The sequence below is a fragment of the Propithecus coquereli genome, unplaced genomic scaffold (assembly GCF_000956105.1).
Source record: "Propithecus coquereli isolate 6110/MARCELLA unplaced genomic scaffold, Pcoq_1.0 Scaffold540, whole genome shotgun sequence".
Classification (NCBI taxonomy): domain Eukaryota; kingdom Metazoa; phylum Chordata; class Mammalia; order Primates; family Indriidae; genus Propithecus; species Propithecus coquereli.
In genome coordinates, this window is record NW_012151286.1 from 914640 (window position 1) to 933306 (window position 18667).

At 54.0% G+C, this 18667-nt stretch overlaps 1 protein-coding gene across 3 annotated transcripts in view; it reads left to right on the forward strand.

Annotated features, from left to right (window-relative positions):
• Positions 1-13429, forward strand: part of SLC12A3 (solute carrier family 12 (sodium/chloride transporter), member 3) — a 37421-nt gene extending 23992 nt beyond the window's left edge. For all 3 annotated transcript variants that reach the window (XM_012657451.1, XM_012657453.1, XM_012657452.1), the window contains exons 22-26: positions 64-175; positions 2769-2855; positions 6026-6161; positions 7572-7639; positions 13288-13429. In XM_012657451.1, the coding sequence (XP_012512905.1) occupies positions 64-175; positions 2769-2855; positions 6026-6161; positions 7572-7639; positions 13288-13429 (545 nt within the window). The remainder of the gene's footprint in view (positions 1-63; positions 176-2768; positions 2856-6025; positions 6162-7571; positions 7640-13287) is intronic.
• Positions 13430-18667: the final 5238 nt, after the last annotated feature.

The following is an 18667-nucleotide window of genomic DNA, read 5'->3' on the forward strand; positions in this document are numbered from 1 at the left end:
GGACCCCGCATCCTGTTCTGCCCCGAGAGTCTCTGTCTTGACGCCCGGGCCCCTCCCTGCCAGGCCTCACCCTCCTCATCCCCTACCTCCTCGGCCGCAAGAAGAGGTGGAGCAAATGCAAGATGCGCGTGTTCGTCGGGGGCCAGATCAACAGGATGGACGAAGAGAGGAAGGCGTAAGTGGGGGGGATGTCACAGGGCCAGCGTCGTCCCAGCTCTACCCAAGGCTGCCCCTCCCCCACCCACCCCAGGTGGCCCTGGGGTCGTCCCCCAGCCCGGCCACAGCAGTGGTGAGTGGGGCTCTGGGCAGGAGCAGGTTTCTCCCCATTCCAGAAACTGTTCTGATTTCTGCCCCCTTCAATAGGACACAGATGCCCTAGTCTTTGTTGTGACAGGGAAGGGGGTTAAGTTTTAAAGCCACAAATCTCCCCAAGGAGAGGCCTGTGTGAAATGAGGGACTTTAGTGGCCAGGAGATGGGGCCGCAAATACCACCGAATCTTTTGGCAAGAAGTGACTTCTAATCCTCTTCCAGTTCTGGGGCTGACTCTGCAGAAGTCCCGGGTGTAGAGTTGGTCTGTCTTTCTGCTCAGTAACCGTGCTAATCTCCCTGTCTAGTTGCCTTTTTTTGAAATTTTTTTATGGAGACAGAGTCTCCCTCTGTTGCCCTGGGTAGAGTACAGTAGCGTCATCATAGTTCACTGCAACCTCAAACTCCTGAGCTCAAGTGATCCTCCTGCCTCAGCCTCCCGAGTCGCTGGGACTACAGGTGCACGCCACCACACTTAGCTAATTTTTTCTATTTTTAGTAGAGACGGGGTCTCGCTCTTGCTCAGGCTGGTCTCGAACTCCTGACCTCAAGTGACCCTCTCACCTTGGCCTCCCAGACTGCTAGGATTATAGCGTCAGCCACCGCGCCCGGCCAATCTCTCTAAGTGAGAGGAGCAGACCCAGGCTCCCAGTCTTGGCAGGCGACAGCATCCGGCCAGAATTTGATGACACTGGTTTATTTACATGGGCTTCATTGGTCACCTCATTCTGGCAAGAGATGCTGGTTTTCTCTTTAATAATATGATATAAAATTTCCTTTTGAAATATAAATAAATCAGAATGTGAGTTGATTCAAACAGAAAAGGAAACAAATAGGAAGGCCGGTGGCACACAGGTGTGGAGGTGACAGGAGTCAGCAGGTGGACTTGGAAAGCTGCTGCTTTGGAGCAAGCTCAAATGAGGTCGAAGACTGTAGGCTGGAGGGTGCAGATAGGCACGTGGTTTGCCCAAAGTCAAGCAAATAAAGTAGCGGAAGAAAAGAACCTGTGCTCGGTCTCTAGAGCCCTTTGTGACAATCCTGGCTGTGATGCCCCAGGGTCAGGACAAGAGGAAACCCAATGGCCTACGCCACCGTATTCCTATGCCAGGGTTATGTCCCCACAACCCCCTTCTCTAGGAAACCTTGTGTGAGTTAAGGGCACCCAGCAATACCATGTCCTCACCCCTGTTGAGAACTTTTCCCCCGAAAGGCCCCTTCTCAGCAATGCCAGTGAACGTGGCATTGGGGATCTGGCTTCTCCGTGACCTCCAGAAAGGCAGCTTTGCAGTCTCAGCTTCCCGTTGCAGCTCTGAATGAAAGCTGAGGTCAGTAGGTTTAGTTTAGCTCAAGGCTGTGGCACCATGGGGCGACAGCATGTCTTTGGAACCCAAGGTTACAAAAACTCTCCCTCCCTCCTGCCTCCTGATGGGCTGCGTCCTCCACTCTCTGCATGACCCCAGGGCCAGGGCTGTGCTGCCTCCTGCCGAGGCACTGCCCAGGCCTGCCAACCCCTGCCTCGATTTACCCCCAAGGTCAGGAACTGGCAGTGGCTTGACTGCAGGGCCCCAGCCTGGTCACTCAGGTTTGACTTCCTCTCCTTCCTCTCCTTCCTCAGCACGCTCCTCTGTGCCACCCCAGCCAGCTCCCCACTGTCCCCACTCTACCCCCATGTCCCCTTGCCATCACTCATGTAGACTCCTCCCCACCAACCAGTCCAGTGGTCCTTACTCAGGCGGGCACATCGAATCACCGGGGCGTTACCAAAACCATGTCCTGTGCAGGGATTCCGACTCAGTGGGTGGGCTGGGGCCCAGGTGGGGTATTGTTTGAAGGCTCCTTGGGTGATGACAGTGTGGACACTCCCCCGCCCCACCTCATTTGCCCTATAACAATCTCACCCACCATCCAGCCGGATCGCCACCCTCTGCGAAGTCTTCCCTGTTACGCACCAGGGCTGGCTCTTCCTTCCCTGGTAGACCCAAAGTCATTGCCATCTGGCTTGCTACTTCGTTCTTGCGTGTTATCTTTGTTCTCTCGGTCACTCCGTTAGTTCCTTTACCCAACTTTCCTGTCCCTTAGACCTTTGCTACTCCAAGTGTGGTCTGTGACCAGCAGCATCGCACCCCCTGGGAGTTTGTTAGCAACGGAGACTCGCAGGTCCCCAGCTGAATTAGAATCCGCACAGTAACAAGATCCCAGCAGATGCGTAGACACGTTAAGATCGGAGGTGCAGTGGTACAGAAAGGGGCACCAGATACGTGGCCGATTCTGGTCAGCCATTTCTCCACGTCACTTGTCATCATCGACCCACTGGATCGGTGTTTGTGCGTCGTCTGCCCCACCCCCACGTTAGAGGGCAGGGTTTGATCTGTTTTGCTCACCTGTGTGTATTCAGCAGGCGCTCCATAAAAACGAGTCGAATGAATATTTACATTTTACGAAAGCTCCGTCTGTCCTCCAGGATCATTTCTCTGCTGAGCAAGTTCCGACTGGGATTCCACGAAGTCCACATCCTGCCCGACATCAACCAGAAGCCGCGCGCCGAGCAGTGAGTTCTCTGTGTCGGGGGTTCCAGGCAGAAGCGCCAGCCGCGTCCCCTGCAGACCCCTCTGCCCGCATCCCCCTGTCTCCCTGGTGAGCCCAGAGCAGCGGCCGTCCCCCAGCCCCACCTAGGCAGGGCTCACAGAAAGAAAGAGGAAGAGTCATTGTGCACAGCATTTATTTTCGCATTTGTGTTTCTCCTCCCCGCCCTGCTGGTCTTTTGCGTATCAGAGCTCAGGTCTTTGCCAGAAACACGCCCGGCCTTGGAGACCGATGAATGTTCACATTCATTCCTTTCTTGGATCCAGTGGTTTTTAAGCTCTTTCTGGTGCAGGTTGTAGCTGTTCTGCCACTTGAGCCAACATTTCATCACAAGGGATCCCCCCACCCAGCATGGGGGTCCAGGGAGTGTCTGGCTTTGCAGGCACGAGCTCAGACCACTTGTACTCACGAAAGGATGATTGTACCCACGAAGGTGACGCTGGTTCAGTGATTCTCAAACCTTGCTGTGCGTCAGGAGCCCCTGGAAGGCTTGTGAAGACACAGCTTTCTGCGTCTCGCCCCCAAGATTCTGATTCAGTGGGTCTGGGGTGGGGCCTGGGAACCTGCATGTCTGACAAGCTCTCAGGTGATGCCGTGCTGCTGGCCCAGGCACCCCGCTTTGGGAACCCCCATCTGAGAGCCCCTCCAGGTAAAGTGCTTAGCGCAGCGCCCAGCCCAGCGTCAGTGTTCAGTAAATACTGGATTTGTGGCTTCTGCTTCCTCGTGGCTTCTGAGCTCTCTCTGCATCCTGGCCTTCCCCTGACCTGCCAGCTCCACTACAAACTGCCTTCTTCTCCAGGCGTTGCCTAATTTCAGTTCCTACAAAGGGCCTGCACCTGGCCCGGCTTGCACCTGCCTGCAGGGCCAAGGTGGAGGTTACTGGGCAGCCTATTTCTTGGCTACCTTTGGTCCCTTTGACCACAGCCAGAGGTGACAGAGTCATGTACCCAGAACATAGGGTCAGAAAGCACAGCTTCTACAGGGCTGTAGCAGGGCACATCCCTTCCCTGGGGATGAGGGGACCACTGGGCAAGGCGGCTGCTGCCCCTGCTATTATATTAACATGTCAGTGCTGGGAGTGGGGAAAATGTTGATTGGGGGCCACATGTGGTGGCTCACATCTGTATCCCAGCACTTTGGGAGGCTAAGGTGGGAGGATCACTTGAGGCTGGAAGTTCAAGATTAGACTGGGCAGCATAGCCAGACCCCATCTCTAAAAAAATTTTTTTTTTATTTCAGCATATTATGGGGGTACAGATGTTTAGGTTACGTATGTTGTCCTTGCCCCCCCGATAAAAAACTTTTTTAAAGGAAAAAAAGAAGAAAAAAAATATTGAGTGATCTGGATAATAACTTCCTTTCTCCCGGCAAGTGCACAGACTTTAAGCAAAGCCCTGTGCGAAGTTGTAGCAAGGACCAATTGGGAGTCAGAAGGTATCATTCGCTTCCCAAATGATACAGCTTCATAGTCTTAAAATACAACATTTACAAACAGGATTTGCATTATGTCAATCAGTTTGCACGAGGTTTCCCAGGACTCACTTTCCTCAATAAATTAAATTTCCTCCTGACCTCCTAGCCCTAACGTCTCCCTCATCTCACCCAGCTGTGAGCTGCACGGGGAAGGAAATCAAGATGAGGAGAAAGAACTGTTTAACAGTGATGGATACACCGCCTGCCATTTGGAGGGCGCTGTGTTTGGCATGGCAGAGACAGACGAGAAATTTGCAGCCCTGCCCTCCACGTGTAAGGGCAGACTGGACAAAGCCAAGGGCAGTCAGAATGCTGCAGGGACAGACCAGGAGGCCAAAGAGAATAAGATCATCGGGGTTGGTGGCAGAGCAAAGCTTTGAGAAAGGCTCTGATGAACAGAGCTGGGGGAAGACCTTCCAGACAGAGGGGACAGCGGGAGTAAATTACAGACCCCCTTAAGCACCCCTTATCTTTAAACTTATCTTTAAAATCCCCTCCACTGAGCCTTCAGCTGCCTCCAGCTCCTGGCCCACTTCTCTCCCCTCTCGCACAGCCAAACCCCAGAGACGTTTGCGCTCCTTGTCACCCCTTCCTCTCCCCTTCGTCCTCATGCCCGTCTGGCTCCCACCCCCGCTGCCCCTCTGTCTGAGACCACCATGGCCAGCGTCATCAGTGACCTCCATGTCACCTGATCCACAGAGCCTGCTTCTGTCCTCACCTGTCCCCAGCTCTCAGCTGCGCTGGACACAGGGATCCCCCCACCTCGGTGGTCCTTCTGCTGGGTGGTCCTGTGCTGGCTCTTCCCCTTTACGTGACTTGCATTGTCGGCGCCCTTAGGATTTGGCCCAGGACCCTCATTCTCTACTCTCCCTTTACTCTGCCCCCGGTGAGCTCATCCATCCATGTGGCTTTAGATGGTGTCATCTGAGTGCTGACCGGCCCTAACTCCCTAGCTGCAATGACGCAAGTCAGATTGCACAGAACCCCCCAGCAGCTTGCTGTCTCAGTCGAGCCCTCCCCACCTGTCTGTCCTCACCTCCTCCCTCTCTCCCTGGAGCTCTCCTTGCTCCAGCCACACGGGCTCCTTCGCTGCCCCTCACCCAGGCCAAACCTGCGTGTGCCTCAGGGCCTTTGCACATTCCTCCTCCGTGCTCCAGCACCCCTGCCCTGTGCACAGCCGGCCTTGGCAGGACAGACGTCCTTCAGGTCCCAGACAGGCCCTCCCCACCCTTGTTATTCTCAGTTTGTAGCTTCACGAAACGTTCTCTTCATATTTATTTGCCTATTGGCTCATAGCCCAGCAGACCATGAGCTCCGTGGGGATGAGGGGAGGGGGCACGGTCTGAATTGTTCCCTGTTGTGTAACCAGGAGCCTGGCACAGAACCGTGCCCGGTGAACACCTGCTGAACGGTCGGGAGGGCAGAGGGTGGGTCAAAGCCACTTTGATGTACATGGCAGTGTCCAGGGGGTTTCAGCCTGAAAGGCATGGGTGGTCCTGTGCTGGCTCTTCCCCTGTACGTGACTTGCACTGTCGGCGCCCTTGGGGTTTGGCCCAGGACCCTCATTCTCTGTGGCACCCACCTCAGCCCCTCCAGGACCTGTTCCCGGGAGCTGGGGGGTGGGGGCGTCTCACCTGGCCTCGCCTGCTGTCTCATCCTCAGCACCAAGCGGTTTGAGGACATGATCGCTCCCTTCCGCCTGAACGACGGCTTCAAGGATGAGGCCACTGTCACAGAGATGAGGCGTGACTGCCCCTGGAAGATCTCAGACGAGGAGATTAACAAGAACAGGGTCAAGGTGCGGGGGAGGGTCGGGCCCGCTGGAGGGGGTGGGGGTCGAGATGCCCACTGGGGCAGGGCCGCGTGTCCCATGTGGCCCCCTGACCCTCAGCCCCACCTTCCCCTCCCCGCCCCGCGTTCTCCTCGAGCCGCAGACGCTCAGGCTGGAGGGTAACCGGGCTGTGGAACTCGACGCCATGCTGGCGTGACGGCCTGGTCCTCCTGCCACCTCGAGTGCCCCAGGAGTCCTCCTCCCACCCCTGCCCCATTCCCGTGTGCCTGGCGGGAGGGTTGGTGAGATGCGCCGTGGGAGCGGAGGTGCAGTTTGCCCTGTGGCCGAGAAAGCTGCCTGGCCCAGACACAGCCCGGAGCCACACGGCCCCTTCCTAGACAGCCCCTTCCGGACTCTCAGGGCTGAGAGAGGGGTGTGCGTGCACGTGGGGTGACGTGAGCACTGCTTAACAGGGCTGTGTGGCCCCGTCAAGGTGGGCAAGCACCAGGAGGGACAGGGACAGGGACAGGCGTCAGGTCTCCTCCCAGTGTCGGTGGTTCTCCACACGGTGGTGTTGCCCCAGGGCACACTTGGCAACCTCTGGAGACATTTTTGGTTGTCACAGCCAGGTGTGGGGGGTGCTCCCGTCACAAAGCGCGTAGAGGCCTGGGATGCTGCCGAACGTCCCACCATGCGCGGGACACTTCCCACAACAAAGGATCGTGTGTCCCAAATGCCAACAGTGCGAGGCTGCGGATCCCTGACCTCGGTTAACTCCCTTGCCCTCAGTTTCCCGGTCTCTAGAATGGGGCGTGCATTCACTATCGGATCTGAGGGTCAACCGTTTATGAACAATTTGGAGACAGACCCCCGACCCAGCTCCACACAAGCTTTGGGGAAGTCCCTGATCTGTCGGCCTGAGCCCCTGCCCCAAAGGCTCTCTGGGAAATGCTGAATAACGCCTGGTGTCCGCAGGAGGCCCCCGTGCTGTGTTGCAGAGGACACGGAGCCTTCTGTCCCTGCTGTGTGCCGGCCCGCTGCCTGCTGCTTTTGCACGGGTTATCTCAGTAGATCCTCCCCTAGCCCCTGGGGGTGTCATCACACCCATTTCACAGATAGGACAGTGACTTGCTCAGGTCCTCCCTGCTAGGAAATACCAGGGCCGATTTAAACCCAAGTGTTCTCTCTTCCCTCTACCCCGCTGGTCACGGTGACGAAGTCAGGCAGGTCCGCCCAGGGGGAGTTCCTGACGGAGATGAACTTGGTGTTTGGTTACTACGGGGTCTCCTTCCTTCCTGGAGGTGTCAGAGTCCGTAATAATTTAGGGGGAATAATTCACATATCCAGTTGGAAACCTTAAAAGAGGCCTGAGGACTTGGCAGGGAGTCGAGGGCTCTTGAGGACGTGGGAAGTGACCAGTGGCCTTTCCCGCCCCAGTCCCTGCGGCAGGTGAGGCTGAACGAGATCCTGCTGGATTACTCCCGAGACGCCGCGCTGGTCGTCATGTGAGTAGTGCCCGGCCGGCGGGAGGACAGGCCTGTCGGAGGTCAGGCGTCTGGGGTCCGGGAAGGGGCTCGGCAGGCGGGCACCACTGAGGGCCCGAGCTCTCCCCTGGGAGGCAGAAGGGCCCCAAACTCCCATAAACGCAGTAAACACAGCCCTGGCGGCGTCTCCGCCCGTGGCCAGGCCCGCGTGTGCCCCACGGCTGAGCGCCAGCTGGCAGAGGTCTAGGCCTCATGTGTCCCAGGTATCGGTGATCACCTCTGGCCACTGCTTTCTCCTGTTGGCCGACGTTTCCTGCCCAACTCCGCATGGCAAAGGAGGACCCGGCTCATTCCAGAAGGAAGTCGATTCCTGATTGCTTAGCGGTTGTCTAGCCCTCTTTGGCCATCGGCCATCCCCAGATGATGTTGGTGCCAAGCCCGGGCGACTGAGACAGAGGCCTGACTGAGACAGAGGCCTGCCCCACGCCCGGCTGTTCCTATGGAGCCCTGTCCAGTTCTGAGCCACCCGTAGTGGGTGTTAGCCAGGGCTGAGCAAGCAGAAGACAGGGTGGGAGGGGACAGTGGCACAGAAAGGGTCTCAGTGTGGCGCTGCTCTCTTTGAGGCCAATAGGGGAAACGCACCCACTGAGTCCTCAGCTCAGCGGGGAAGGGGTTCTCGCCAAGGCAAGTAGCTGGCCTCTCTTACATTCCCTGGGGGCCAACCGCCTGGGAACTCCGCAGGACGCCAAGAAGCCTGCTGAACCTGTTTTCTCATACCCTGAATCCAGGACTGACCACACAATTTGCAGAGCCGAGGATAAAATGAAAACGTGGGCTCCTTGCTCACAAATTATTAAGAATGTCAAGGTGTGGTCCTCCTTTTCAAAGCAATCCCCTTACATTCTCAGGTAGGATGCATGGAATTCATTTCCGTGAAATCTCATGGTGGTGGGAGGGAGGAGGGGCAGGGGCCGAACACAGTTGATCACAGGTGGTAATTGTCATAGATGACGCGGGCCACACTGTTTCTCAATGTTCACGCAGTTGAACGTTTCCATAAATCTGCAAAATGCCTTCTGCCTTGGATAGCAAGCACGAATATGGCATTGTGAGCAGAAAGAGCCTCAGCATGCTTGCTTCTCTCTGGAGAGAGGGCCCCCAAACCTAGCACCACACGCTGTTCCCGGGGTGTGTGCGCGGACACGGCCCATTCCCAGACTTGCCACCATCTGACCCGCACCGCAGATGCCAGGGTGTAAGGACGTGACTCTGTGGGAAGGGACCTCAGACCAAGTTGCCCACTGAGGGTGATAAAAGCAACTAAAACCCTATTTTCCAGCACTTCAGTTGCTTAAGTACTGTACAAGTTGCACAAATCCCCACCCCCACCCCGTTGTATCTGCAATACCCTCTTTCAAGAGAGTGCCAGCAACGTCCCTTTTAGGCTTTGTAAGTCCCCCTTTGAGAAGATCAAAATGGCAAATGGGTTCACACCAAAAATGGCCAAGGGTTCGAGCAGATAAATAGATAAAGCCTGAGGACCCCCCACCCCCGGTAGTGCCGAATGGTGGCAGCTAAGCAGCCAGTCTGGACACCTGGCCTGGGGGGGTCTCTGGACCTCCAGTCTTGGCTGAAGATGTTCGTGAGGATTCTAGAGGCACCAGCGTCACTCGCCCTTCATCGGCAGGATGGAGGTAATATGTTTGCTTCCAGAGTTTGCTCGGCAGAAAGTGGCTCAGGCTGTGCGAAGCATGCTTAGGCAACACTCGAATTATGCTCCCATACACTCAAGTAGAGCTTAGGAATTAATCCATTCTGCTGCTATAACAAAATACCGTGCGCTAGGTGGCTTAGAAACCACAGAAATGTATTTCTCACAGTTCTGGCGGCCTTGAAGGCCATGATCAAAGCACCAGCGAATTCAGTGTGTAGTGACACCCGCTTCCTGGGTCATACCCGGCCTTCTCGCCGCCGTGTCCTCGCTTGGCGGAAGGAGCTGGGCAGCTCTCTGGGGCCCCTTTTGTTAGAGCTCTAATCCCATCCATGAGAGCTCCATCTTCATGACCTAGGCACCTCCCAAAGGCCCCACCTCCTAACACCGTCACCCTGAAGGTAAGATCCTTAATGAGTTTAATTCTGAGGGGACGTGAATGTCAGACCATAGCAAATGGTTGCAACCTACGAAGCTTTTGTTCCACGCAGTCTCTCCGCATGTGTCAGCACACAGCAGAACGTACAGCTTCCTAACGACTGCTGACATCCTACGCAGCGTGGGAATCGTTCTTTTCAGCAGATTAGTGTAAGAGCCCGGAAGTCTGACAACAGACCGTTGCTAATCCTTTCCTGGGACTAGGCACTTCCCATGCCCCAGATGCCACCGATGCCAGCGTGTGCTTTTCCTAAAGGACGAATTGCTCAGTGTGTTCGTTTCTCAGACAGTGATATAATTCACAGCGTAGTCGACTGGGAGGAACACTCGCAACGCTTTCCTGTGTGACTTAAACAAGGCATTTAAAAAAAGTGTCAAGATGGTGACAGCAGAGTGTTAGACCAAGCAGGGACCCTTCTAAGCACAAGGCCCCGTGCCACTGCAGGCCCAGGAAGCTGGCTCTGTCCAGAACGATGCTTCCAGGGGCTTTAAGGACAGAATTTTTTGGTATAAAGAAGGTGCACTGTGCTTCCTTGGTATGAGAACTGTGATGAGAAAAGGGCTGGGTTTATCTCCAAGCCTCTGGCCAAAACCTAACAGGAAATGTTCCTCGGGCAACATTTCCAGGGTGGGGTCTGGGTCAGACAGTGGACGTGCCTGCATCCTGGGATAGCTGCCCAGACTTCCCTCGGGCGGGACACCTGCCGTATGCACATGGACACGTCAAACCACGGCTTGGTGAGTGCCGCCTCTGCTCAGAGAAGCAGGCTTGCATTTTGTCTTTGCTATTAGCCCGCTGTGTGGCCTTGGGCAAGTAACTGCATGTCTCTCTAGCCTCAGTTTCCCTGATTATAAAAAGAAGAGTTTAACGAAAGTATTTCCAAGATTCCCGCTAACATGCCGTGATTCTAAGTTCATTTGCCATTAAAACGAGTTGGTCTCTGAGGCTACAAGATGAGGAATTTCATCCTGGGAGGTGACCACCTGTTGACATTTCTCCCTTCCCACCCCCAACCCCTACCCCCCCACCCCTGACCTCATAGGGAAAACCAATCCCCACCACCACCAGCCTTTGTGGGATTAGCTGATACAAGTGATTATGAGTCCGGTCACCTTAGAGAAGATGCCAGCCCACAGCGTCCCACCCCACGCCAGCAGCGACAGCTGTTGCCCAAAAGGGCCCCAAATACTGGGCCAGCTCCCCTGGGAGGACAGAGCAGCCGCGCCTCTGCATGACTGATCTGCAACTTGGAGGCGTGCCCCGCAAACCACCAGGGGAATGTGGAAAATGCAGATTCTTCAGTTCCTTCCAGAAGAGGGTCTGGGGTGGAGTCCAGACACCCGCATTCCCCAGAAATTCGGAGGGAGGGGAAAATCTCCCAAGCCCTGGTGAACTGACAGAATCACATAGTCTAGCGTTTCAGAGAGCACACTTGAACCATTTGCTACGGCTGGTTTGGGGCAGCACCTGGTGGTTTGCCGCGTCCTAATCAGCAGGTTATCTGCCTAATGGCCCATGCTTGAGCTCAGCTACCCCTGATAAACCGGGGTTGTAAACAGCCCCACGGCTGGCCGGCCCTTGCCTAGACTAACAGCCTGTTCCTCTTGGGTCCAAACACCTCCTTTTTCGACAAAGACTCCCTCCTCAAAGCCAAATAGTCACAATCAGCATGGCGTTTAACTGATTGAACCTCTGTGATACTCAAGGCATTGAGCCGTATGAATGTTCAAAACGTTATTTTCAAAACTCTACAAGTCCCCGTTTTAGAGACGGGGAAACAGCCTCAGAGGAGTTGAGTTGCTCGGCCAGAATCTCTCAGGTGGGAAGCGGGGACTGGATCTCGAAGCCCGACCCCGGTTCTGACGATAGCAGGGCTGTTGTTCCACATCTAGGTTAGGTCCGAGGCTGCCTTTCTCTGTGGCTAAGAGAAGCGGTTCTGAACACAGAGGTCCTCTGTTCTGGCGGCTTATTTCTACAGATTAGCAGCTCACGGCGCGCACATCCTGTGAGCAGCTGCAGAGCACGGCGTTCAGCGGCGTGGGGGGTGGCTTTACAGGCAGCTGTCGCTGGGACAGGCGGACAGGCTTTGGTGGGGGAGGAAACGGCATGCTGAAGCCTGACAGTCCACCGCAGGTGTGGTTCGGTGTCCCCTGCGCCTGATAATGCAGCCACCGTTCCCTCGTTGCCTTTGAAGTTTCTGAATTCAGTCCCTAAAAATAATGCCGTGGTACCCAGATGGCGTTTGCAGCCCCTGGCGTCACTGTTCAACCAGAAGAGTTTGGTTTCAACACTCCCGTGTCCCTTTTCCCCGGAAAGTCACCAAACACATCTGAACTAAGACGACAGTAGCTTGATGGAATGCCCTTGTTCCCACTGGCCTCCCCCGGTTTCGGGATCACGCCTTTTCAAGGAGAGCAGTGGTTGTCCCAAGTGAAGTTGCTGGAATTTCGATTATGAGGCAGCTGTTCAGGGATCCCAGTTGCCCTTCTCAGCAGAGGGGGGCGTTGCAGTGAGCAGAGGCAGCTGGGCTGGGAAGATCCCAAGACCTTGGTTCGAGCCGCAGCTCTGCCACCACCGCACAGTCGTCTCATGACGGTCAATAATGACAAGTGCGGATAATAGCTGCTGGCGCAGTGAAGTGCCAACTACGTGCCACGCGCTGTGCTCGCCCTGTGTGTGCTTTGTCTTCCATAGAGCTCACAAACGTCCTAGAGGCAGGTGTTCGTGTTCTCACTTTGGGGAAGAGAAAACTAAGGCTCAGGGGCAGGGAGGCACTGTGCCAAGGTCCTGGGGCCAAGGGAGTGGCCACGCCACACTCAGCTGCTCTGACGCCAGCGTGGCTGGCATCCTCCTCCTGCCCGGGCTCCCTCGGCTGTGAAGGAGGCAGTGCCACCACCCTGCCAATTCCCAGGGCTGTCCTGAGGTTCAGGTGAAATAACAGCTGTGACGTTAATACTTTGGGAAAACACGGTCAGGTGAGTCCCACGTACGGGGCTGGTGGCCAGCTTCACTAGGCCAACTGCATCCATGAGACGCAGCCTCCTCCAGAAGCCAAGCACTGGGCAGCTGTGGCCAAATCCCGATGCATTTTTGGGATTCTCAAGATTTCAGTAGAAAAGTCACAGCCTGACATAGCCAGGAAAACACAGCTGAGCAGCATTCCCCGGCATCTCGCTATCTGCTCAGCATTGCGCCGTCGGGACAAGGGGCCTCCAAAGCAATAGTGGAGCTGCCCCCCAGGCCTCCCACCCAGGACGGGAGGTAGGACAAGGACACGCAGGTGAATCACGCAAGCACATCACACTGTTGTAGCCTCAGGCAGGTGTGTGGCCAGAGAAGCAGACCTGCTTCCATGCGAGTGATCTGATGGGGGTTCACCCACTTAACACCTACCAGACTGTGTTCTAGGCTCAGGGACAGCGGGGTGAAGACCTACTGTTCAGAAAACAAACCGTGAGCTGGGCTGCGTGGGAAGGCCCCTGGGTGATTTCTCTTGCGTTGCTTCTTCCTGCCTTGCAGCACCTTGCCCGTCGGGAGGAAGGGGAAGTGCCCAAGCTCTCTGTACATGGCCTGGCTGGAGACCCTGTCCCAGGACCTCAGACCTCCGGTCATCCTGATCCGAGGAAACCAGGAAAACGTGCTCACCTTTTACTGCCAGTAACCCCAGGCCCGGCCATCCCTGCCTGAGACCGAAAGTGCGCGGGATGAGTTGGAACTTGACCTGCTCCAGTTCACGGGGGCAAGACTCAGATGTTATTGCACCATAAGTGGTAGCATCTGACGATCCCACTGAAGAAGACGGTAGATTTCCCAACCGTGGCTGAACTCCGCTTCTATCAGACCCTTCTTCAGGGCCTTGTTTTTACGAGCTGGATTAGTAGCAGACGGAGTGTCTCTAAAATTATCTGAAGGGTCCTATTCCTTTTAAAAGTTTTCTTTTGATCCTGATAACCACTCATTAAGATTTCAGCCTTTGATTGATATGCAAATCGAGTCAGAGTGCTGGGCGTGAATCGGCAGGAGTTCCTAAACAAAGCCTCCTTCCTCCAACCGTCAGGAGAACGAGAGCCCCAGCTGAGCGCTTGCAAAGCGCTCCCAGGAACCGGGGTTCCTTGATCCTGCACAGTAATGCACGTTTCTCTAACCCTCTCACCCCCTGCACTTTCAGTACCAGGTCTTGTCAACGGAAAAAAGGCCAAACTCTGTAAAATAATTTTAAAGAGATTTATTCTGAGCTAAATTGGAGGACCATGACCCGGAGCCACGCTCAAGAAGCCTTGAGCGAGTAGACTCACTGTGGCTGGGTTACAGTTGGGTTTTATACATTTCAGGGAGACAGGGGTTACGGGTGAAGTCATAAGTCAATGTGTGGAAGGCATACATTGGTTTGGCCCGAAAAGGTGGGCCATCTTGAAGTGGGGGCTCACAAGTTATGGGTGGGTTTAAAGATTCTTTGACTTGTAATTGGTTAAAGACGTGAAGCTTTGTCTAAGGCTTGGAATGTTTTAAGATAAGGAGCTGTTGATCAGAGACAAGCCACTGGACATAGATTTGTTGTGTAAATTGAGGACCTGCGGGTGTGTCTTGCATACCCTTAGGCCTGCTAATGGGTCACAAAGGATGTCCCCAAGAAGGGAGGAGGGCATGATGAGGCATGTCTGACCTCTCTCCTCAGGGCAGGCAATTTAGTTTTAGGATATTCCCCTGGCCAAGAGGGGGTCCATTCAGTCAGGCAGTAGGGGGTGAGCCTTAGGATTTTTATTTCACTTCACAGTCTTCAGAGTCTTCCTTGATGCTTTAGAACAGGGACTTTCAACTCTTTTTGTCGCAACCCACAGTAAGGAATATATTTTACGTTGAGACTTGGAACGCACAGGCACAGAGACAGCTGAAACAAAAGTGTTACAAAACCATACTTATCTTACTCTTCTGTTCTATTTCTTTTTCTGTTTTTTTTTTTTTTTTAAATAGGGACGGGGTCTTGCTCTTGCTCACGCTGGTCTCAAACTCCTGAGCTCAAGGGATCCTCCTGCCTCGGCCTCCCAGAGTGCTGGGATTACAGGCGTGAGCCTCTCCTCCAGGCCTCTTTTTCTCTTTTTAATGTAGGTTGTAATCTCTGAAATGATTTTTGAACCCACTGATGGGTGGCAACACACAATTTGAAAAACCACAGACGACTTTCTGTCCCGCCCTGCGTTTGTCCACGCACAGGGAGCCCGGCTGATTTGGGGAAAGGCCGCTATGGGGCATCGCTGCCATTTTCCCAGCTCATCACATAGGGAAGAAAAGGGAACAAAACACAAATCGCATAGGGAACAGAACCTGCTAGGAGGAGGAAGAGTGTTGACGGTGGGAGTGTCAAGAAAGAGTTCTAAAGAAGGGGCCAGACTGAGGAAGTCAGTGGAAGGGTGTTAATTTCAGGCATGATTAAGCATGGGGAACAAAGATGTCAGGAATGGGGGAGCGGAGAAGGGGTGTGGAGATGGTGGTGAGGTTGGCAACAGATGGGAAGGACCTTGGGCAGGTCCAAGCCCAGCCCAAGGCCAGTGAAAGGGTAGGGGAGGAGGAACCACCCGTAAGAGGTGGGAAGAGAGCAAGTGGCAGACCAGACGGGGCTGGGGTGGGGTGACTGAGATGGGGCTGGCAGTGGGAGAGCAGCTGGGACCATGGAGATGGAGGGAGGACTTACACCCGGCTCAGGGAAGGTGTTCAGGTGACCATGGGTTGAGTGTTTGTGCCCACAAAGCTAGGGTGCAAGAGCCATGGAACGCCAGTGGGTGAGGCAAAGTGAAACAGCTCTTGACATACCCAAGCAGCATAAAGGTGAGGTGTTTGGCGAGACAACTTCTTATGGCCCTAGGGGGACTGGAGGAACAGGCATCTCTGGGTTTCGCCGGCCTCCTCCAAGGCCACTACAATACCCACTTAGTCACGAGGGCCGAAGTCTCCTTCTTTGGGTTCGAACCCAAAAGATTTAGCATTTCTCAGGTCATCGCACTGCAAAGCCCAGAAGACTCTGGGTTCCGAGGCTGTTCTGAAGCCCCCACCGTCCTTTGATGGCATCAAGGCTTGCGGTGAGAGCCTACGGACTGGCCAAGCTTGCTGGGGACGGCTCCTCTGCTCCTGAGGGATCTCGAGAATGGGCCTGAGCCTGTCAGCTGGACCCCGGGACCAACCCCCCAACTCCAGATAGGGCAAAGCCTCCATCAGGGAATGCCTGCCTTTCTAGAGCCACGTGGAAAACAATTTCCTGGTTCTCCAAACCTCAAAGAGTCCTTGATCCAAGAAAAGAGACCGTTTTGGCTTTGGGTGTTTAAAAAATTTTTTTCGCTATGTTAGAAACAGTGAATTTTTAACAATAATAATAGCTTTGTTTATAAAAAAAGGGGCTTTGAGTTAACAGTGAGGCCATAAACAATGAAATGAATAAAAAATATGTTCACTTAGTCAACAGAACTTATTTGTTTTGGAACACGCTGTTTTTCAACTCTGCTGAGTGTTTTGAAAAAAATTAACTATTGTTTTTTCAACTCTGGATTGAACTTTTCTCTTAGCTTCCGCAGATTCTGTGGGTCACATTACCAGATTTCTACATAAATATTTATAGGAGCCATTTATTTTCCCTTTGCTTCGCTTATGCGTGTTTCCAGACTCACAGGGAGCCTGTTGTCCTCAGCCTTTATGAAAGTCTCAGCATTTTCGATCTTGCCTCGAGACGAGAGAAGAGAAGTTGAGTGGAAAGCGCCGTGGCATGGCCACCAGTGGACTTGGATTTGCGTTTTTTGTCTCTCCCCCAAACTGGCTGTGTGACCTCAGATATGACCCTTAACCTCTCTGAACCTTAGTCTGTGAAGTGAGAGAACTGGACCAAAGTAGGTGTCACCAGCCAGCTGGCCTGCTGATTTGGCCCAGGCATGGTTGACCAAAATTGTTGATGCAGCAGGGAGTGGGGACCTGGGGGGAGGGGTACACATTCTTTAGTCACCACCCCCTACCCCCCACCAACCCCTTTCACTTCCTGCTACCCTGCTGTGTGAACCTTTGGTTCAGGGGATCTCGAAGGCCCTCCAGGTCATAGTTTGGTCTATTAGGCAACAGGAGGGCAAAAGATTTTGGTCCTTCTGGCCTCTCCCTGCCTTTAGATGACAAAATGCTTCACACAGTGAGCTTGCGTGGTGGGAAGTACCATCCGTGAAGTCTTCCCTTTCGCTGTGCATGGAAAACCTGACCCACGGAGGGGTGGGTCACAGGGCCCGGCCTCAGCCACGCGGGCCACCCCAGCAGGGTCTCCCCTCTTCTTTCCCCTGGGATCCACTGTCCAGTTAGCTCCCAATTTCCCCCTCAGCATTTCAGCCTCCAGATTTAGTATCTTCCTTCACTTCCCGCCCAGCCTTGCCGTGGCTTTGAAGTCGGTACAGGACTGCCCATTTTCCATCCAACAAACTCTCTGAGCTCCACTTCCCCAGGGAGAAAACTGTGGGGCTCATTAGCACACGGACAGTCCCAGTTTGGACTGAATTCCCTTTTAGACACCTGCCTGGCCTCTCTAATACGACGCAGGGGGAGGAGGGTTTCACAGGGATGAGATCAGCTGGAATGTTCCAGAAGAACCACCTGGCCGGGAGGCCCCTAAGCACATGCAAAACAGCTAGGTTTCACTTGTAGCTGTGTATAGCTCAGGATGTCAGAAAAAATGCTGTGAACGCCAAAAGTGTTCACAGAAACAGGCCCCAGGAAAGCCCAGCTGCTCCGCTACCCTGGTAACTCCCCGCTTGAAGCGAGGTTTAATCCTGTGACCGAAAGCACGAATAGGACATAAGTACCCGCTTCCTGAAAGGGAGCACAACAAATTCAGTTACTGAAAATACTTAGAGAAGAGCAACCTGGCTGGGAGGCCAGAGAGCAGAATGTCGCATGGACAAAAGACTGTGGCAAAAAAAAAGGACAAGCGTTTTTATTCCAACTCATACAAGATTTACAAATAAAATGCTCTACGTTTGCAAAAGAGGGAACAAACATAAAGTCAAGGGAATTGGGAAAGTCTCTATAGAGAAAATAGCATTTAAAATAGGTTTGAAAGATTGGCAGGATTCAATAGAAAGACAGAAATGAGAGCAGGGGGTGGAGGAAGGCATTCCAGGTGGCAGAAACAGCTTGAGCAAGGGCTAGAGTAAGGACAGCCCTAGGCATCTTTGGAGAACAAGAAATAAACCAGTTTTCCTGGAGTGTGACGGGTGTGGACATGGGAACATAAAACTGGGAGAGTCGTAATGTGAAGGCCCCAGCTATGGAGAAGAGGGAAGAGATGGGGGACGGTAAGAAGAAATAGAATCTTCCAGAACTGGGAACTGCCAGGATATATGTGTGAATGGAGATAGCACCGCAGACGTCAAGCCTAGGCACTTGTAAGAATAAAGAAGCCATGTACTATGGAAGACAGGAGCGTAAGAACTAGCAAATAGGTTTGGGTTTGGTGCTCTAAGCGTGGGAACATCCAGCTGGTCGGAATTGTGGTCCTGGAGCCTGGGAAGAGCTCAAGGTGTTCCATGTTAGCCTGAAGCTCTTTGAGAACAGTAACATAAATAGATCTGGGAGTCACGTTCACGGCCAAGGATACGGAAGGCACAGCTTGGGTGAGATCAAGAGGGAAAGTACAGAGAACAGAGGGCCGAGGCTAGACCTCGGGCAGAGCTATATTAGGAGGCAGGATGAAGAAGAGACAGTAAAGCAGCCTTGAAAAGAGCAGTGCGGGCGCAGGAGGAAGACCCAGGTGGGAAAGCACCAGAGATGGGGTAGGACGGAGTCGACCACGTGGTATCCATCTGAAAACCAGCTGAAGCCGTGGAAGCGTTGTTGGATTTGGGGTTCTCAGCATCACTGGGAGCCTTGCATAGAATAA